The 22,009-nt window shown below is 47.0% G+C and overlaps 1 protein-coding gene across 2 annotated transcripts in view; it reads right to left on the bottom strand.

The window, feature by feature from the left end:
• The window catches only part of SRBD1 (S1 RNA binding domain 1), a 176,151-nt gene extending 158,881 nt beyond the window's left edge, over positions 1 to 17,270 (bottom strand). For both annotated transcript variants that reach the window (XM_028724830.2, XM_028724831.2), the window contains exons 1-6: positions 17,083 to 17,270; positions 14,271 to 14,350; positions 10,429 to 10,609; positions 7,953 to 8,291; positions 2,767 to 2,933; positions 865 to 982 (exon numbers count right to left, since the gene is read on the bottom strand). In XM_028724830.2, coding sequence (XP_028580663.2) covers positions 865 to 982; positions 2,767 to 2,933; positions 7,953 to 8,291; positions 10,429 to 10,609; positions 14,271 to 14,350 — 885 coding nt within the window. In that variant the 5' untranslated portion in view covers positions 17,083 to 17,270. The remainder of the gene's footprint in view (positions 1 to 864; positions 983 to 2,766; positions 2,934 to 7,952; positions 8,292 to 10,428; positions 10,610 to 14,270; positions 14,351 to 17,082) is intronic.
• Positions 17,271 to 22,009: the final 4,739 nt, after the last annotated feature.

Genomic DNA, 22,009 nt, shown 5'->3' with positions numbered 1-22,009 from the left:
CCTAGCAGTTCAAAAGCACGTCACAGTGCAAGTAGATAAATAGGTACCTCTCTGGCGGGAAGATAAACGGCGTTTCCATGTGCTGCTCTGGTTTGCCAGAAGCGGCTTAGTCATGCTGGCCACATGACCTGGAAGCTGTATGCTGGCTCCCTCGGCCAATAAAGCGAGATGAGAGTCGATCACGACTGGACCTAATGGTCAGGGGTCCCTTTACCTTTATATATGTTATACAATGAAACCTCGGTTTTCAAATGTCTCGGCTGCTGAATGTTTCAGAAGCCAAACACTGAAAACCCGGAAGTGAATGCTTCTGTTTTCGAACGCACCTCAGAAGTTGAACAGTTTCTGAGGCGCGTTTCTCAGTTTTCTCCATTCCCTTTGCCAACAGCACTTTGATCCCTGGTTTTTGAATGTTTCGGAAGTTGAATGGATTTCCGGAACAGATTACATTCGAAAACCAATATTTTTAAGTATCAATTCATAAATGCTTTAAATAAATATTTACTTTGATTTTTTTCTGCCACTAATTCTCATTATCTTTTTGCACTTTACAAGGAGCGTTCATAGCAAAAATCGCAAGAGGTACACAGAATGCTTTGCATAACAATTATATGAAAAAGTACACTCTAAGCCTTATAAAAACATTCTTCTAGACAATGTTGAGCCAGATGGTTTGACTTGGCATAAGGCATTCTTCCTATGTTCCTAATTGAGAATGCATCCTAGTATTCACCCCCATAATCCTCTGCAATGAGGAAGAGGTTCTCAGAAGACAAAACATTTGTGGATAGGGGCATGGATGTTGGATAAAGCACTGCTTTAAAAGAATCTACTGGATTTACATTTTAAAAAGAAGATACTAACCACGTGGTCCAACTCCTCCAAGGTTCTGCAGTTTAATAAAGCAGTCAAAAGGCTTTCCGATAGTTTTCCTTCTTTCTTAAGTTTCTGGATCGAAGCATGAACTTTTTTCGCGACAGTCCTAAGATTAAAAAGCAAAGGAGGTGAATGTCATACCAATTAATGCACATGTAGACACACCACTCCTAATTCTGCAGGCATCTCCCAGTGTGAAGAAAGAAATCTGCATGGACTCTGCGACTGCAAGGGACGTAGAGTACATTTACATAGTGTCCCACTTCATCGACAGAAAGGGCAACTTCCCAAGCCAAGGCAATGTGTCCATTAAACGGTCTCGAACTGGAGCTAATTCATTCAGCTCCACCAAAACTTTGGAGTGGACTGTGGCATCTCAGACAGGTTCTGCAATCCACCCTGGACAAACTGGCAGTGGGCAAGCCAGCTCCTTAGAGATTAATGCATTTCCTATATTATATCTCTCCCAACCTAAAGGCCTGTAGGAAGGCAATGTACCAGAACATCCTTCTAGGCAGCCTTTCTCAACCTGTGGGTCCCCAAATGTTGTTGGACTACAACTTCCATCACCCCTAGCTACCAAGGCCAGAGCTGAGGGATGATGGAAGTTGTAGTCCAACAACATCTGGGGATCCACAGGTTGAGAACCACTGTTAGAGCATTGGGAAAGGGCCCCAGCGAAGTAGTAGAGGAACTGGTTTGCATGCAGAAGGTCTCAGGTTAGGTCTTCAGCATCTCCAGGAAAGGTTAGGAGAAGCTCCTTCCTAAAACCCTGGAGAACCTCTGTCAGTCAGTGTAGACAAGACTGAACTAGATGGCTGACAGCCTCCTATGTAGCTTCTGCTCACCTGAAAACAAGTTCTAGTTTTAGGGGAGGCACCTCCTTTACTAGAAACCAATTCCCTTAGTAATGTTTCTTAGACATCCATTTGTGTCGCCTAGAAAACTTGGACAAGGTTTTTTCATTTTTTACAAATTCATGATGATGATTAATCCAGAATGTGGCAGCTAGACTGGTGACTAGGAATGGCTGCTGAGACCATATAACATTGGTCCTGAAAGATCTAACACTGGTTCCCAGTATGTTTCTGAGCACAATTCAAAGTGCTGGTGCTGACCTTTAAAGCCATAAATGGCCTCAGCCCAGTATACTTGAATGAGCGTCTCCACCCCCATTGCTCAGCTGAGGTCCAGCGCTGAGGGCCTTCTGGCGGTTCCCTCACTGCGAGAAGTGAGGTTACAGGGAACCAGGCAGAGGGCCTTCTCGGCAGTGACGCCCGCCCTGTGGAACGCCCTCCCATCAGAAGTCAAGGAAATAAACAACTATCTGTCTTTTAGAAGACATATGAAGGCAGCCCTGTTTAGGGAAGTTTTCAATGTTTGATTTTTTATCATGATTTTAATATTCTTTTGGGACCCGCCCAGAGTGGCTGGGGAAACCCAGCCAGATGGGCTGGGTATAAATAATAAATTATTATTACTGTTATAAGAATTTAAATACTCTAAACATCTTAGGCTCAAAATATCTGAAAGGCCATGTCCTTCTCTACAGACCCTCTCAGCAGAAGGGGCACTCTCAGTAGTTCCACCACTTGTGGTTGGGGGCAAGAGAGGATATTCTCTATGGTAGACCATAAGTTGTGGAATTCCTGCCCCACAAAAGTGTGTTTGGTACCTTCACTATACAGCTTTTGGTGACCAAGGCCTACCCGATTCCTATGATTACAATCTGCTTTGACTGTTTTTAATTTTAAATGGTTGCAACCTGCCCTGCCCTGGGACCTGCAAGTGAAGGGAATGCCGTAATTTAAAACTTATTATTATTATTATTGACTTTTTATGTGTCCTCTGTCCCTTTCCATTGCCACCACCCTCCACCCCACAGCATACTGTAGTTCTTCCAGCGTCTGCTGCACTTCACGCAACGCATCGGCCTCCATGTTGTTTATAAGCTCTTTTCGATACCGGGCAATGAAAGGAATAGTATTGTCGTCGTTGAAGAGGCGGATTATGTTCGCACACACCCATTCTTCAACGCCAGTCCTTTGCGACAAGACCTGAAACAGTAAATAAGAAGCCCAGCAAGTCAATTGGCATTCTCTTTATTATTATCATTATTTTTAAAGATATTTATTGAAATTTTGAACAATTAAACAAACTTCACAATTATAACAAATACAGAAAAAAAGACATACAAAGACAAAAGAAAAATAAAGAAAACATAGAGATCCTGTTTCTTACTTATTACCTTCATAACCCTCTTTCCTGACTTCCTCACATCTCCCTTTTCTGTGTTCCCTTTTACACAATCATATTCAGCAATATCTTACCCTCTTTCAAATCTTATTGTATGTTATGCATTTCAACTATTATGTTACCCATTTTTCCCTTGATATCATTTTATTTAAATCTGACATAATGTTATTCTAACCTTTTCACCCTTATTTCTTATAGAGTATTTTTTGCATATTCCTTTCAGCTTTGTCACTAATGCCATATTATCTTTATATGCTGCATCATTTTAACATTCAATCATTTTACAATGTTTTTGCAAGTACAGTGGTGCCCCGCAAGACGAACGCCTCGCAAGACGGAAAACCCGCTAGACGAAAGGGTTTTCCGTTTTGGAGGCGCTTCGCAAAACGAATTTCCCTATGGGCTTGCTTCGCAAGACGACAGCCCATAGGGAAATCTCCGGGACAGCGGAGAAGCGCAGCGCGTCTTCCCCTCTGTCCTCGGACCTCCTCCGAAGCCTGGGGGGGGGGGCGGAGGGAAATAAAGGGGGGGGGGATTTATTCCCCCACCGCCAGGCGTGGGGCTGGGGCGGGGGAAGCCCGAGCTCCCCCAGAACGGGACCCCTCCCCCAGAACGGGACCCAGAGCCATGCCTGCGCGCAGCTTTGGCATGGCTCTGGGAGCTTGCGGGGCTGGGGGAGGAGGAAGCCCTCCGCCAGCCTCCAAACCATGTCGGGAGACAGCGGGATGGCGCGCTGCGCCTCTCCCGCTGTCCCCCGAGTTTGCGGGGCTGGCGACGGGGAGGAGCAGGCTTCTCCCCCCGCCAGCCTTCCAGCCAAGTCGGGGGGCAGCGGGAAGGGCGCGCTGCGCCTCTCCCGCTGTCCCCCGAGTTTGCGGGGCTGGCGACGGGGAGGAGCAGGCTTCTCCCCCCGCCAGCCTTCCAGCCAAGTCGGGGGGGCAGCGGGAAGGGCGCGCTGCGCCTCTCCCGCTGTCCCCCGAGTTTGCGGGGCTGGCGACGGGGAGGAGCAGGCTTCTCCCCCCGCCAGCCTTCCAGCCAAGTCGGGGGGCAGCGGGAAGGGCGCGCTGCGCCTCTCCCGCTGTCCCCCGAGTTTGCAGGGCTGGCGACGGGGAGGAGCAGGCTTCTCCCCCCGCCAGCCTTCCAGCCAAGTCGGGGGGCAGCGGGAAGGGCGCGCTGCGCCTCTCCCGCTGTCCCCCAAGTTTGCGGGGCTGGCGACGGGGAGGAGCAGGCTTCTCCCCCCCGCCAGCCTTCCAGCCAAGTCGGGGGACAGCGGGAAGGGCGCGCTGCGCCTCTCCCGTTGTCCCCCGAGTTTGCGGGGCTGGCGACGGGGAGGTGCAGGCTCCTCCCCCCCGCCAGCCTTCTAGCCAAGTCGGGGGACAACGGGAATGGCGCGCTGCGTTTCTCCGCTGTCCCGGACGGCTTTCAAAAGTCTGCCTTCAAAAGCCGTCCAGGACAGCGGAGAAACGCGCTGCCTTTCTCCGCTCTCCCGGGAAGGCAGGCAGGGGGGAGCAAAGGCTTTCGCCCCCGCCCGCCTTCAGAAGAGGTCAAGGACCTCTTCTGAAGGCGGGCGGGGGGCGAAAGTCCTTGCTCCCCCCTGACTGCCTTCAAAAGCCATCCGGGACAGCGGAGAAACGCACTGAAGTCCTCCGCTGTCCCGGGCGATTTTAAAATGCCGCCCGCCAGCATTTTAAGATTGCCCCGGACAGCGGAGAAGTCCTCCGCTGTCCTGGGGTTTTTTAAAATGCTGGGGGTGGGAAGAAAAGCCCTTGTCCCTCCCCCCCAGCCTTCAGAAGAGGTCGGGGGACAGACTGTCCCCGGACCTGGTCTGAAGGCGGTTTCCCTAGGAACGCATTAATTGATTTTCAATGCATTCCTATGGGAAACCGTGCATCACAAGACGAAAAACTCGCAAGACGAAGAGACTTGCGGAACGAATTAATTTCGTCTTGCGAGGCACCACTGTATTTTTTAAATTTCTTCCAGTCCTCTTCCACTAGCTCTTCTCCCAGGTCTCGGATTCTGCCAGTCATTTCTGCCAATTCCATGTAGTCTATCACTTGCATCTGCCATTCTTCCAGAGTGGGCAGATCTTGTGTCTTCCAGTGTTTTGCGATGAGAATTCTTGCTGCTGTTGTTGCATACATAAAAAACGTTCTGTCCTTAATTGACACCATTTGGCCGACAATGCCCAAGAGGAAGGCCTCTGGTTTCTTAGGGAAGGTATATTTGAATACCTTTTTCAGTTCATTATAGATCATTTCCCAGAAAGCCTTGACCTTTGGGCACGTCCACCAAAGGTGAAAGAATGTTCCCTCAGCTTCCTTACATTTCCAACATTTATTGTCAGGCAAATGATATACTTTTGCAAGCTTGACTGGGGTCATGTACCACCTATATATATCATTTTCATAATATTTTCTTTTAAGGCATTACATGCCGTAAATTTCACACCGGTGGTCCACAACCGTTCACAGTCAGCAAACATAATATTATGACCAATGTCTTGCGCCCACTTAATCATAGCTGATTTGACCGTTTCATCCTGAGTGAACATTTTAACAGCAAGTTGTACATTCTTGAAAGTACCTTAGTTTTAGGTTCTAACAATTCTGTTTCTAATTTCGATTTTTCCACCTGGAAGCCTAATTTTTTGTCCATATTAAAAACCTCTCTGATTTGATAATAATGTAACCAATCTCGCACTTTATCTTTTAATTTCTCAAAACTCTGCAATCTCAGTGTGTCTCCGTTTTGTTCCAGTATCTCCCAATATTTTGGCCACTTGGCCTCCATATTGGGTTTTTTCAAAGCCTTAGCTTCCATAGGTGACAACCACCTTGGGGTCGTCAATTGGCATTCTCACAAAAGAGGGTTGTTGTTGTAGTGTGGTACCTTGGTAGTCAAGCACCTTAGTTGTTGAACAAATCAACTCCCGAACGTTGTAAACCCAGAAGTGAGTATTCCGGTTTGCAAACATTTTTTGGAAGCCGAATGTCTGACGTGGCTTCTGACTGGCTGCAGGAAGCTCCTGCAGCCCATTGGAAGCCGCGCCTTGGTTTTTGAACTGTTTCCAGAGTCAAACGGACTCCCAGAATGGATTAAATCTGAGAATCAAAGTATGACTGTATAAGCTTGTGCAGCCCAGTACAGTGGTACCTGTAGTTATGAACTTAATTTGTTCCAGAGGTCTGTTCTTAACTTGAAACTGTTCTTAACTAGAGGCGTGCTTTCGCTAATGGGGCCTCTTGCTGCCGCTACGCCCCCGGCACACGATTTCTGTTCTCATCCTGGGGCAAAGTTCTCAGCTCGAGGTAAGTCTTCCCGGTTAGCAGAGTTTGCAACCTGAAGCATTTGTAACCTGATGCGTTTGTTACTTGAAGTACCACTGTACTGTGTGGGAGAGGACAGGCTGGGGTGAGGCAACAGAAGCAAAAGAGCTCCTTCTCTTTTCTCCTGGCAGTGAAGAATAAGCCTGGCAACCCACCCACCCCAAAAAATCTCAATCTCCAGCAGCCAAGGCCAGCTCACCCAGGAGGCAAGGTACGGCAATGTCCTCGTGGCAGCAGGCTCCAGGCAGCGGGGAGGGCTGTCAGATCTGGCCTCTGGCAAGCATACCTCTTGCCACCTCCTGCCACACCCACCCATCAGATGTCAAGGAAATAAAAAACTATCTGACTTTCAGAAGACATCTGAAGGCAGTCCTGTTTAGGGAAGTTCTTAATGTTTGATGTCTTTATCATACAGTGGTACCTCAGGTTACGTACTCTTCAGGTTACAGACGCTTCAGGTAACCCAGAAATAGTGCTTCAGGTTAAGAACTTTGTTTCAGGATGAGAACAGAAATCGTGCTTCAGCGGCGTGGCAGCAGCAGGGGGCCCCATTAGATAAAGTGGTGCTTCAGGTTAAGAACAGTTTCAGGTTAAGAACAGACCTCCGGAACAAATTAAGTACTTAACCTGAGGTACCACTGTATTCTGCTGGGAGCCAGATGGACAGGGTATAAATAAATTAATATTTGTTTGTTTGTTATTATTATTGAAGCCATGTTGATTTCTTGTTGTTTTAAAATTAAATACCTCAAAAATTACCTCAGAGCAGCTAATGCTTAAAAAGAAATGGGGACATAGGAAACAACTGCCTTATATAGAGTCAGCTCATTGGGTCAATTCACCCCAGATGTGTCTACACTGAATGGCAGCATCTCTCCAAAGTTTCAGGCAGGGGGCAATCCTGAGCCGTACCTGGAGATGCCAGGGATTCAATCTGGGATCTTCTGCATGCAAAGAAGGTGCTCTATCACTGAGTTACATCCATTCCCAATATAAAATATTGGGAATGGGAATTAACTGCCTATAAAACTGTTGTACTTCTTTTATGAATAAGCTTTAAAACCTGTAAACCAGAATGAAGGCGAACAAGATACACCGTTCTTTTTTAATTTTTCAGTATCTCCCTACCTGTGGAGTTTGTAAAGCCAAGTTCAATAGTTTGAAACACAGAAACCTCCTATTCCCCCCTCCCCCGCCATTCTGTTCACAAATATCTGAATGACCTCTTTTTGATATTCCCTCATGAAACCCAACACTAATTGTAACCTTCCTGCGCCATTGCTTTCGCTCAGGGTAGGTTCTCATTAGAACAGGGGAAAGTATGCAATTTATTTTATAAAAATAAATAAAGGCTAATTTGCTTCCTGGAATACATCCAGCACTGCTATTATATACAACAGAAACCAAATTCATGCCTCGGTCCAGACCACAGGCTTTCTTTATGCTGCAACAGGTTTATGTGAGCTTTGTTATGAAAGGGAAAAGATCTCATACCTGCACAATGTCCCAGTTCATTTTATGGTCTTCGTCCAATTTGGCACTCGCCGCACATTTCACAGGCTTTCCCTGAGGACATGTGGCTGATTTTGATTTTTTTAAAGGAGGCTCGTCGAATGTAAAATCTTCTTCAGACTCTTCCGACTTCACTTTTCGTTTCGTTGCGGCGGCACTTGTGGAGGGTCCTTCGGCGTTCTCCAGGCTGTGGGCCGGGCGCCCTTTCACGGGGAGCATTTGGGGTGCGGATTTTGGCTTGACATCTTCCTCTTCCTTAGGCTGCAGCAGGTGAAACGTACCTTCGTTCCCTCCAGGAGCAGCAATAGGCACCGATGTGTCCTGCCCAAGCCACCAAAAACACGTTTAGAATGCACGTTGATGAAAATAAGAGAGATTAAACGCATGGATGTTGCACGGCCTCGTCACATGATGGCACCAGTTTCAGCCTCGCTCCAAGAGTCATAAACGGATATGCTGGAAGCCACTTTGGATGTACAACTGTAGGGTTCTGGCCATTCCATAAGCATAACCTCAGAACAAAAATGCATCACTAATAATAATAATAATTTATTATTTGTACCCCACCCAACTGGCTGGGTTTCCCCAGCCACTCTGGGCGGCCTCCAACGAAGATTAAAAATACATTAAAATGTCACACATTAAAAACTTCCCTGAACAGGACTGCCTTCAGATGTCTTCTAAATGTCAGGTAGTTGTTTATCTCTTTGACATCTGATGGATGGGTGCCACTACCGAGAAGGCCCTCTGCCTGGTTCCCTGTAACCTCACTTCTTGCAGTGAGGGAACCGCCAGAAGGCCCTCGGCGCTGGACCTCAGTGTCCGGGCTGGATGATGGGGGTGGAGACGCTCCTTCAGGTATACAGGACCGAGGCCGTTTAGGGCTTTAAAGGTCAGCACCAACACTTTGAATTGTGCTCACTAAGTGAATGTAACTTTGTTATTAAGTTGTTTGAGTTTAAGTTTTGCGAGGTAAAGCTTTGAACCATATTTTTAGGCAGAATTATTTCAATACCAGACTCAGTTTTGTTCATCTAGAGCACGCACATCCAACTCCCAAGAGACTGCGATCTACTCCCAGTATTTAAAAAATCTACCCATTGTCATTGGCAAGAACTTGTTTGGGGGAGCTTTGCCCAGTTATTGAGCTTTCGGGGGGGGGGGAGTGCAAAGAAACGCTTGCACAACACTCCGCCACCCTCCCTCCTTTCCCCACTCTGCCGCCACCGCAGGGAATAGAAGCTTTTCCAGCGGCAACAGTGGCAATGGAACCTAGCACCAGAACGCACGAACATTCATTGCCCACTTTATTTAATCCCACGATCGACCTGGAGCACCACAGCAATCCATCTGTCAATCGCGGTCAACAAGTTGAGCATGTCTGATCTGGAGGCACAAAATTAATAATTCCAAAACGATGGACACCGACTTGGGTGGCTTTAAAAGAAGACTGGACAAATTCATGGAGAATAGAGCTATTGATAGCTACTAACTGCAATGGCTCAACTCTGCTGGAAGCAACAGGAAATAATAATAATAATAATAATAATAATAATAATAATAATAATAATAATAATAATAATAAATTTTATTTATATCCCACCCTCCCCAGCCGAAGCCGGGCTCAGGGTGGCTAACAACAATAAAACAGTACAAAAGTACAAAAGTACAGCATAAACAACATTCTAAAATCATTCATTATAAAATTAATTAATTAAAGAAGCTCTTGTGCTCAGGGCCTGCTTGAAAGTTTCTCACAGGCTCTTGGAGCAGGATAATCGACCAGACGGGCTATTGGCCTGAAGATTCATGTGTTCAGAGACTTTCCCATTCTCTTCCATAAGTCATGGATTGTGCTGTCCGTGAGACATCAATTCATCTGATGCCCAGAACAAAATGAAAGGTCAGATTCTGCTTGCATGAAGTTCTGCATGCACACAGCAAAGGGTCTGCACAACTTTAGACTGTGGGTATGGGGATCTCCAAGTGAAGACCCCCTGCTCCCACAGAAATTTATTTTTACAAGGACACGGGTGGCGCTGCGGTCTAAACTACTGAGCCTCTTGCGCTTCCCAATCAGAAGGTCAGTGATCTGAATCTGCGTGACGGGATGAGCTCCTGTTGCTCTGTCCCAGTTTCTGCCAACCTAAGCAGTTCGAAAGCATACCAGTGCAAGCAGATAAATAGGTACCGCTGTGGAGGGAAGGTAAATGGCGTTTCCGTGTGCTCTGTCACTCGTCATGGTCCTCTGTGCGTCAGAAGTGGTTTAGTCATGCTGGCCACATAACGAAAAAGCTGTCTGTGGACAAACACCGACTCCTTTGGCCTAAAGCGAGATGAGAACCCCATAGTAGCCTTTGACTCGACTTAACCATCCAGGGGTCTTTACATTTATGACAATTGTTATCCACTCTTTCCAATGCTTTGAAAAGTAAACTGCTTACCAAAAACGACTTACCAATTCCTCTTTTACTGCCACCTTCTTGGTCCTTTTCCTAGGCACAGCTGGTTTCTTCTGCGCAGCTACAGTGGGTTTTTTCGCTCTCGGCACTTTTGTTTTGGGCGCACTGGCCTTCCTTGCGACTTTCTTTTTGGGCTCCCATTCCTCTTCGTGCGTTTCCTCTTCCGATTCTGAAGATCTAAATAAAGAAGGAACTGACTTTAGAGAAGCTATATGCGATTCTGTTGTGTTAAAGAAAGGGGGAGGAAAAAACAAATCTTTGTATTTGCGGCCAGGGGGCATGCAAGAGATCTCAGAAGCACAATGGAGGGCAAGGATGGAGGTAAAAAGAACAAATTGCTACCGCCTCTTTCTGAGAAGCGGGGTGCCCATCATGAGTAACTCAGGATCTTGAAATTGTAGTTCTATCTTTGTGTTAAATTCAGCTAGCTGCCAGGGAAACAGGCAGAGGTGTGGAACAGTGGCATGGGCTTTGCTGAGGTGCTCTGATTGGTGTGTGATTCTGAGGAAAATTTTATGCTTGGTTGTACATCTCTCTATGTTCAAGGCGTGACCTAAGAAAGAAAGAAACCTTTCTGTTACATTTCCTTCGAAATGTACACAGCTTTTGTTCCGTTTCCTCAGCAAACTGTTATCAAGACTTTTCTCTTTGGATTCCATCTGCGTTACTCTCACTGCAAGAAGCCAAGTTACAGGGAACCAGGCAGAGGGCCTTCTCGGTAGTGGCACCCGCCCTGTGGAACACCCTCCCACCAGATGTCAAAAAGAACAACTACCACCAGACTTTTAGAAAACATCTGAAGGCAGCCCTGTTTAGGGAAGCTTTTAATGTTTGATGCATTACTGTATTTTAATATTTTGTCGGAAGCTGTCCAGAGTGGCTGGGGAAGCCCAGCCAGATGGGCAGGGTATAAATAATAAATTATTATTAATATATATTATTATAGTGACTTTGCCAAAAGAGGAGACCTATACAAAGTGTGAGCAACCAAGCCAAACACTTGCTCACCCACCATATATTGTGGTCCACTAGGGCAGGGGGAGGCCCCCGACACCACACGAACACACTTGGCATCATTATAGGTGTGGCCTACAGCAAAAAACACTAACCCTAAGTTATCAGTGGTTATAAGCGGCTCACTACTTCAATCAAGAATGCCCTGACACAGTGTCACTCCATGTCATTATGGGATGCGAATCTTGTGGGAACTGCACACTGCCTGGCAAGCCGACCTCTTCCACCCAGCCTGGCTGACTGCAATGTGAAAGCTGTGGTGGCTGAATAGACCTCTGGTTTGGGGCATGCCGCTTTTGGTTTTGTCATCATGACCTCAATATTTAAAATGTTTTTAACTGTTTTTAACTTGTATGTGTTTAAATCCGGGGTTCTTTGCGGGATGTGCCTGGGAAGAGGGGGAGCAGAGAGAGTGGGGAGGGAATCGCAGTGGTTCAGGGTGGGGGGGGGAGGTATGGTGTGGAAGGTGGGGCAGGCCGGGTAAGGGGCACACGGCACAGGCAGCTGGTGACTGTGGCCTGTGCCAGCCCCTTCTCCTACCTGGGGAATTGCAGTTGTCCTATCAGCCAACCCTTGGGTCTGGGGGTGCTGTTGCCGAATGCCAAGTCGGCTCGTAGTTTGCAGAATGCTCTTGCCCAGGGAGGCTCACCTGGCGCCTTCATTATACACCTTTAGGCGCCAGGCAAAAACGTCCCTCTTCGACCAGGCCTTGGGCTGACTGGCATCCGATGCCCTTTTAAATATGTTGTGGGAAAGGGGGATTATTGGTTTGCTGTTGTTGCTATTTTTATTATGTATCTTGTGTTTTTTTATATTGTAACTTTATGTTGTGAGATCAACGGGTGACAAATTTAATAAATAACAAATCATCATCATCATATGGGAAATTTAAATTGGCAGTTAGCACACAGCTGCCCCACTGCTGCCACTTTGTTGTTGTTGTTTAGTCGTTTAGTCGTGTCCGACTCTTCGTGACCCCATGGACCAGAGCATGCCAGGCACTCCTGTCTTCCACCGCCTCCCGCAGTTTGGTCAGACTCATGCTGGTAACCTCGAAAACACTATCCAACCGTCTCATCCTCTGTCGCCCCCTTCTCCTTGTGCCCTCCATCTTTCCCAGCATCAGTGTCTTCTCCAGGGAGTCTTCTCTTCTCATGAGGTGGCCAAAGTACTGGAGCCTCAACTTCACGATCTGTCCTTCCAGTGAGCACTCAGGGCTGATTTCCTTCAGAATGGATGCATTTGATCTTCTTGCAGTCCATGGGACTCTCAAGAGTCTTCTCCAGCACCATAATTCAAAAGCATCAATTCTTCGGCGATCAGCCTTCTTTATGGTCCAGCTCTCACTTCCATACATCACTACTGGGAAAACCATGGCTTTAACTATACGGACCTTTGTTGGCAAGGTGACGTCTCTACTTCTCAAGATGCTGTCTAGACCTGTCATTGCCCTTCTCCCAAGAAGGAGGCGTCTTTTAATTTTGTGGCTGCTGTCACCATCTGCAGTGATCATGGAGCCCAAGAAAGCACCTGCTGCCACTAGGTGAGCCCAAATCCCAGAGCAAGCATTAACCCTAGTTTACTGTGTTGGACACCTGGAACACTAACAGCTGCATGAGGACCAGGCCTGACAGGAAATATTTACTGTGCAGTAGGCCCACTAATACCACTTTAGGAACACCATCAGTTACTATATCCTCCAGTGCTGACCACTAGGTTCTTTTAGCGGATCACATCAATGTGGCTAAGTTGACTTGCTTCATAATACAGTGGTACCTTGGGTTTTCAAACGTTTCTGTCGATGAACATTTCAGTTTACGAACGCCGTAAACCCAGAAGTAAATGCTTCGGTTTTCGAACACACCTCAGAAATCGAATATGCCACATGGCTTCTGCTGTGTGCAAGATCCTGAGGCCTAGCTGTCGACTGTTGAGTTTTCGATTTTCGAATGTTTCAGAACTGAAACGGTCTTCCAGCACGGATTACATTCGAAAACTGAGGTAACTACTTAAATTCAGAATGCCCCAACCGCCAACCAATGGGTGGAGGTGTAATAAAGTTTTTTTTAATACATGGTCAGTCCAATTGAAATTTAAACTTATTTTTAAAATTTGTCATTTGTTCATGAGCTATTGTTATCCAAACCGAGATATACCATATTTTTCGCTCTATAGGACACACTTTTCCCCTCCTAAAAAGTAAGGGGAAGTGTGTGTGCGTCTTATGGAGCGAATGCAGGCTCCATGGCTTCAGCGAAAGCAATGCAAAGCCTCCGGAGCACAGCGGGAGCGCTCCCGCTGCGCTCCGGAGGCTTTGGGCGGCTATCCCTGAAGCCAGGAGAGCGAGAGGAGTCGGTGCGCACTGATCCCTCTTGCTCTCCTGGCTTTGCTTCGCTGGAGAGGCGCTGCGCAGTGCCCCTTCAGCGAAGCAGGAGGAGAAATGGAAGGGGCTCCATTTCTCCTGCCACTTCACTGAAGGGACACTGTACAGAGAGGCAGAGAATTTTTTTTTTCTTGTTCTCCTCCTCTAAAACTAGGTGCATCTTATAGAGCGAAAAATACGATGAACTTATTTTTAAAAATTCTGCCATTTGTTCAGATGAGCTATTGGTATCCAAACTGCTAGCATCTGAAACAAAAAAAGTACAAGGTACAATCATCATTTTAGATGCAGCCATAATGGACAGTTTCAATTTATTCCAATGTGTTATATCCGTATCCGTATGTATACCTTTTCAAACCATACTACAGTTAGACTGATGCAACTTGCTCCAATTATGGGTAATTTGGATTTTAAAAGTACTACACACAAATTTCAACTCACGATTTAAGGAAAGAAGGCAGCTCATCTTCTGGAACCCCTGGTTTTGGTGCTGTTCTAGCTCTTCTAGGCAGAGCCGACATCTGAAAGGTGAAATATCCAAGATCAAAACACTGTTTCCCACTTCAATCAGTTGGTGCAAATATAACGCTTTCAACTGCTTAACTGTGACTCTGGATACTGACAGCAGAATAGCAGGATATAAATAATAACAATAATGTGTGATTCAGTATTCCAGATCAGGCCATAGTATCCTGTGATCCTTCTCTCATCCTTTCCTTAGGAGCCCACTTTCTCCTTATGGGGATAAACCACACTTAGCCGTTTACTTAAGCATTTTTAGGAAAATCTTATCTCACCTTAAGAAGTCAAATTATACAACAGATATTTAGCTGGATCAACAGCCCCCTTTAAAAAATCTCTCTTGGGCTGAGCCAACAAACCAACCAGGAACTCTTCCACTAACCATAGTTTCCAGTTTCATGTAAACCAAGAAACTATGGCTAACAGGGTCAGAACAAGTAGGCTAGGACACCAAATTTAACCCATGGCTTCATATCCCACATTGTTCTGAAGCCATAGCCATTTCTTGGCCACTTTTCACTGAGTTATACCAAACTGTCACAGCACAGTGTTGAAACAACCCAGGTGGGCTAGTTCTGGATTTGAACAGAGCTTCATCATATGGTCATCTCTCTGTAGTTTACTTGGGTCCCTAACAGGCAGGAAGCAGTTGACCATTTTAGCCTCGCTGTTTGCATAAAGAAGCAAATATCCAGCATGCTAACAGCAATCTTCTTTGTACTGATTTACAAAGCCCTGAACAGCTTAGGTCCAGGGTATGTTGGGGATTGTCTGAACCCCTGTATCTCAGCTCAGTGACTGAGATCCTCTGTAGGGGCATCACTGGTCGTTCCTCAAGTTGGTGTGGCTCATTTGTCAACCAGAAACCAAGCCTTGAGTGTCATCACCCCGGTCAATAGATTCGAACTTAAAAATGGAAAGCGTAATGCTGGTGGTCAACAAAAGTTGGTTTAAAGACTGGCTTAAGGCAAATATATATTTTAAAAAAGTAGTATAGACACTAACAATTGGGAAACACTTTCCTGTGAGTACTCTAATTGGAGAACAGCCTTTACCAAAGGTGTCATGGGCTTTGAAGACACTCGAACTCAGGACGCAAGGGAGAACCGTGCTAAGAAGAAGGAAGGCACGCTTGGCAAATCCACACGGTGATTAACTCCTGCCTGGAAACCAATACCCCCACTGTGGAAGGACGTGTGGATCCAGAATTGGCCTCCACAGTCACTAACAGACTCACTTTTAAAACCGTGTTTATGGAAGACAATCTTACTCGGCTACGAGTGATCACCAAAGAAGAAGAAGAAGACAATAGATTCAACAGGTGCCTGCTGAAAACGTTTCTACTCCGCCAGGGGCCTATGCAGGCAATTAAGAATACATCCATCCACAACAGTTAATTGATGCCTGACTTTTTATATGGTTTTTACTGTACAGTTTTATCTACTTCTATTGTGAACTACTTTGATGGCAGCATAAAAATATTTTTATAAACATAAATTAAGGTTGTGCAAACAAGCTACAAGCAGCTGTAAGAGAAAACAGAACAAAAGAAAGCAGACGTGATTAAGAATCACCTTCCTCTTCCTTTCTACCTAAAAATCCTCTCTATTACTTTTTTTTACCAAGTAAAACAAAGGCAGGCAGATGATTGGGTGCAGCGCTTCCCTTCTTTTAAAAAACGGGAGTGCCAGGACACTGTGCATGTCCATAAGGAGGAATGGGCAGATTTTTGAGGGGGGGGGAACAATGGAGGAGAACAGACACCAGGCCTGGGGGAGTAGCATAAAGGTAAGGGTACCCCTGACCATTAGGTGCAGTTGCGGACGACTCTGGGGTTGTGTGCTCATCTTGCTTTACTGGCCGAGGGAGATGGCGTTTGTCCGCAGACAATTTTTTTCCGGGTTATGTGGCCAGCATGACTAAGCCGCTTCTGGCGAACTAGTGCAGAGCATGGAAACGCCTCCTGCTGGAGCGGTACCTATTTACCTACTTGCACTCTGACGTGCTTTCGAACTGCTGGGTGGACAGGATAGCATAGTATGCTGCAGATTACACACCTACTTCATGTTAGGCCACCAAAAAGGGGGGGGGGGAATCCTGGGAAGTAATAAGGCTGATCTGAGAAAGGTCAGGACAAGCAAAGGTCAGGACCAGCAAAAAGTGCATTTCCTGCTGAGTCTCAATGAGCCCACTGAGGACCGGCTGTGGTTACACAAGAGCATGCCACATATGCACATGGGCACTCATATTATGAATGAACAGCATTCTTCGCCAGCCTGGCACCTTCCACGTGCTTTGGACCACAACTACGCTGGCAGTGGCAGATGGGAGTTGTAGTCCAAAGCACAGGGAGGGGAATCAGCTTGGCAAAGCCTGCTGCACAGAAATAAATTAAAGTTTGCCTCCACGGCATATGGCATTTGAAAACAAATGTGATCAAGCCTTTTATGGTAAACTGATATGGGTTTTTTTGTTTGTTTGTTTTTGTAGGAAGGCGACTCCGGTTGTCACTTGCCCTTGTATCATCACAAACTTGCAGCGATCCGACAGCCCTGGCGTTGCTTGGCGGCCTGCCTTCTTCCCCTCGCCCCGTTTTTATTCCAGAACCCACCGGGCACTCGGGAGAACCCCACACGTCTGAACGCAGCTCCCCGCTGTCGCCCCGGAAGCTCCCGAGTTCCCCGCATCCCTCCCTCTACACGCTCCTCGTTCATCTCCTCTCCACACTCACCTTCCCGTAGCGGGTGTTTCCCGGCGGCGCCAAGAGCCGGGTGTTTTGTCGTTGAAGGCGACGCCTTCTCCTTGCGCCCCTCCAATCGCGGCTGCAGGCTCGGCGTTTGAAAGCGGCGCGCAGCGCCACCGGAGCCTGCGGGGGAAACCCAGGCTCTCCAAGACCCGGCAAGGCAAGCGGCGAAGGGGAGGAGCAGGAAGTGATTGCTGCGCGGCGCGACCAGGCCCCGGAACAGCCCCGGCTCCAATCAGGAAAGGGAGCTGAGCGCGCTCCGGATTACTTCGGGAGCCAAGGGCGGGGGAGGGAGGGAGTCGGAAAGGGGGATCTTCTTGTTCCCCAGCTCGCCCCTTGCCACGAGAGAAGCCCATGCGGGTGCCTATGGTGACCTGAGGATCCATAGCGATCTAAGGATGAGGTCTTGCTCACGGCGCAATCCCGTGCGTAATTACGCGCGTTTTGGCTCGCTGTGCTCAATGGGAGTTTCTCGCTTGGGTGGGGAAGGTGGGACTCCGCTAGGTGTTGCTGGACCATAGCTGTCAACTTTTCCCTTTTCTTGCGAGGAATCCTATTCGGAATAAGGGAATTTCCCGTAAAAAAGGAGAAGCGTTGACAGCTATGTAGCTGGACTGCAAGTCCCCTCACCTTCGTTCGGCATGGCTGGTGGTCAAGAAATGATGGGAGTTGTGGTCCAAGGACATTTGGGGGGGGCCAGAAGATGCTTGTCCTGGGAAATAGGTTTAGCAGGGAGAACATCACACTTAGAATGTTGTTTAGTCGTGTCCGACTCTTCGTGACCCCATGGACCAGAGCACACCAGGCACTTCTGTCTTCCACTGCCTCCCACAGTTTGGTCAAACTCATGCTGGTAGCTTCAAGAACACTATCCAACCATCTCGTCCTCTGTCGTCCCCTTCTTCTTGTGCCCTCCCAACATCTTTCCCAACATCAGGGTCTTTTCCAGGGAGTCTTCTCTTCTCATGAAGTGGCCAAAGTATTGGAGCCTCAGCTTCAGGATCTGTCCTTCCAGTGAGCACTCAGGGCTGATTTCCTTCAGAATGGATAGGTTTGATCTTCTTGCAGTCCATGGGACTCTCCAGAGTCTCCTCCAGCACCATAATTCAAAAGCATCCATTCTTCAGCGATCAGCCTTGTTTATGGTCCAGCTCTCACTTCCATACATCACTACTGGGAAAACCATAGCTTTAATTATACGGACCTTTGTCAGCAAGGTGATGTCTGCTTTTTAAGATGCTGTCTAGAATAGAACACTTAGGATAGTAGTTCTCAAAGGGTGTGGCATGTCATACTGGTGTGGCAGCAGAACGTGGGCGAAACCGAGGGAGGCAGTATTTGGAGGCATGGTCGTCATGACTAGTAACTATCCTCCATTAACTTGTATATATAATCTTTTAAAACCTCCAAGCTGCTGATACCTTGTATCAAATTCCACAGTTTAACTGTGGATTGAGCTCCCCTCTTCCCCGTCCCCATGTCTTGAACAGTTACAGGAAGAGCTGGGCATGGACTTAACGCTTTCCCCCCCTTAACAGTGAAATCCTGTGCATATCTTCATCCCGTTTTGTTCAATGGGACCTACTCTATGGAAAGTGGATATAGGATTGCAGCCCAATTGTCCCCCAATAAATCACTCACTTTAGGTGTTCTTTTACTGGTTTATTTTGTAATTTTAATTGTTTTTTTGTTGGTTGGTTTTTTGCAAAGCCAAGGTCATAAAGAATATAACGTTTCTGCGGTTTTCTACCTTTTGGCCACTAGGTGCTGCTGTGTGCTGTCAAGCATTTATTTCCCACTTGGCAGCCCAACGTGTTTTAAAACCCACAGGGCTGTGTGCGTGATTATTCATCATTATTGCTGCTACTTGAATAATTAATACCAAGAGTGTGCAGAACTCACAGTGGGGTGAGGGGAAGGTTTCATGGTGGCATCTACCTCCCTCCCACAGATTAAGGGGGGGGGGTCTGATCAGGGAAGGCGAGCTTTCTGCATACCCGCCAAGTATCTCCCACAAATTACAATTGCTGGGAGAGAAATGTCTAAATATGGCTCATACTTAGCATGTATATAGCGCTTCAGAGTGTTGGTCCACAGCTGGTGGGTCAGGAGATGCTTCTGCAGGGAGGGGGAGTCTGTGGCCCTCCAGATGTCACTCAACTTCAAATTCCATCATCCCTGACCATGAAATTACTCTGCCTGGGGCTGATAGGAGTTGGAGTCCAACACCATCTGAGGGGGCCCACAGTCTCCTCATTCCTGGCTCACAGCTTCACCCAAGGTGGGTCACTACAGCAGAACAACCACTGTCCAAATACGTGGTGTGTTTTTTTAAAGCAATTAAGAAGTGGGTCCCCAACTGCCTGTGGGAGCTAAAGGCTCCTCAGCTTGAAGACAACTGACTTTAGAGCAGGCATGGCCAAACTTGGCCCTCCAGCTGTTTTGGGACTACAGTTCCCATCATCCCTGACCACTGGTCCCATTAGCTAGGGATGATGGGAGTTGTAGTCCCAAAACAGTTGGAGGGCCGAGTTTGGCCATGCCCGCTTTAGAGGGTTCGAGATGTTTCCTATACAGTGGTACCTCAGGTTACATATGCTTCAGGTTACAGACTCCACTAACCCAGAAATAGTGCGTCAGGTTAAGAACTTTGCTTCAGGATGAGAACAGAAATTGTGCTCTGGTGGCGTGGCGGCAGCAGGAGGCCCCATTAGCTAAAGTGGTGCTTCAGGTTAAGAACAGTTTCAGGTTAAGAACGGACCTCCGGAACGAATTAAGTACTTAACCCAAGGTGCCACTGTATTTCTATTTCAGTCTTCCTCACAACAGCCATGCTGGGTAGGCCAGTATTGTTACCCAAGTCTTGCTGGCTGAAGAATAAACTAAAGACCTCACATCTGCATTATATATTTAAAGCGGTGTCATCCCACATTATAGTCATGGCTTCATCCAGTGAATCCTGGGAACTATAGTTTGTTAAGAGTGCTGAGAGTTGTTAGGAGACAGCTCTTCCACCTCAGAGTGAGAATTCCCAGCTTGGTTTAATAATCAATCCCTCTTCCCAGGGAACTCCTAACCCTTGGCAAAGTACACTTCCTGGGAGTCTTTAGAGGAAGCCATGACTGTTTAAAGTGGGATGATGCAATCTTAAATGTACTGTGCGGATGAGACTTAAAGCTGAGGTATAGTGGCTTGACTCTAGGTCTACAAAGGATTTGAGCCAGGGTTTTCCTGTTGCACTGCCCTGTCTCAGCAACGATATCAACCTGTCCCTGGACTTAATACTTAAGATGAAAAAATATTGTACAAGAACAGCTGGGTCTCTCATTCACACACATTCCCTCCCTCACACACTGATTGTGTCATGTGTAGGTTATAGGCCAGAGGATTGCCAACTTAAAAAAAACCACACATATCCCTGCTCCTGTGCCCTGAACAGCAGGTGTTCTGCAGGATAATTATTACGCTGTGAAAAAACTACCCTAGTTAACTCCGGCATGTGTGGCTGGCTGTTCCTATTAAAGGGTCAGATCTCTTTGGTCAGGTAAGCTGGCAACCATAACAGAACATTTGTCCTGAAACAACCTTTGTAATCAGGAGGGGAAGGGATATGGGATACACCCACCATCTTCCTTTGTATGCGCAGAGGTTGTGTGACTATAAATATCCCAGGCTATAAATGTAAATATTTTGCCCTCGTTAATTTGTGTGTGTGTGCGCGCAATATTTGTGATGAAAGGATTTGGTGCGCCACAAAAATAGCTGTATGCGTCACCTGCTTCCTACGGTGCTTTGCAGCAGGACTCCGTGTCTTCCGACGAAGCAAAAGCAAACTTCATTCATCGCTTTGCATAGTTTGAAATCGTGCAGAAGCAGCGTAACTGATTGTACAATGAGAACTACGACGACGACGACAACAACAGTACTTGCATGAATGAGAGGGTCCGTTCAACATCACGCTGAAGAGAAGTTTCAGTAATAATGACGAAAAACATAGTCTGGTTTTCAGTGGCATAGCAAGGTCAGGTGGTACCCAGTGCAGAAAATTTCTGGTGACTGTCCCTCCATTGAAATTATTAAAAGAAGGGGAAATAAGATACAGTTGCAAGTGTTACTTTCTGGTTTATTTACTTAACATTCTGAGCATAAGCACGTAAAACCTTTTTTCCTAACTTTGTTCTCTGCAAATTTTGAAATCACATCACATCAAAATCAATTTCTTTTGCTACTTTGTCACCCCCCTCAGTGATGACACCTGGGGTGGACCACCACCCCCCCCACACACCACCGCCAGTTTTAGATCGGGCGTAAGACTCAAGCTCCACTAAGCCAAAACACTGGGAACTAAGGCTTATGTCGTGTCCCTTGATGAACAATTATGTTGTGCACTGACACAAATTGGTCTTGCTTACAATTTGCCCTCCACGCACCCACTTTTCCTTGTCCTTCAGGCCCAAATCCAGACGGGGAGGGTGGGGTGCCATGCCTGGGACTTTAAAGTTCCAGGAGCTCGTCCTACTCTCGAGTAGGACCCTGGCAGAGACACATGCCCGACTGCCATGTTCCCTCCCTCCTAGTCTGTCATTCAGGAGCTTCAAAAGCTTTCTTCAGCCCAAACATCACAGCGACTGACACCAACAGACGCCAACAGACTCAGGGATCCACAGAGTCTTTGCAGCTTGCGTAACAGACCTCAGCAACTCAGCATTTTGGCTAATCTACTTTATTTACAGTGGTACCTCGGGTTACAGACACTTCAGGTTACAGACGCTTCAGGTTACAGACTCCGCTAACCCAGAAATAGTACCTCGGGTTAAGAACTTTGCTTCAGGATGAGAACAGAAATTGCATGGCGGTGGCGCGGCAGCAGCGGGAGGCCCCATTAGCTAAAGTGGTACCTCAGGTTAAGAACAGT

This window comes from Podarcis muralis, chromosome 3 (genome assembly GCF_964188315.1).
Source record: "Podarcis muralis chromosome 3, rPodMur119.hap1.1, whole genome shotgun sequence".
Lineage (NCBI taxonomy): Eukaryota > Metazoa > Chordata > Lepidosauria > Squamata > Lacertidae > Podarcis > Podarcis muralis.
Note: the sequence above shows the minus strand (reverse complement) of the source record. Positions and strands in the feature narration are given on the sequence as shown.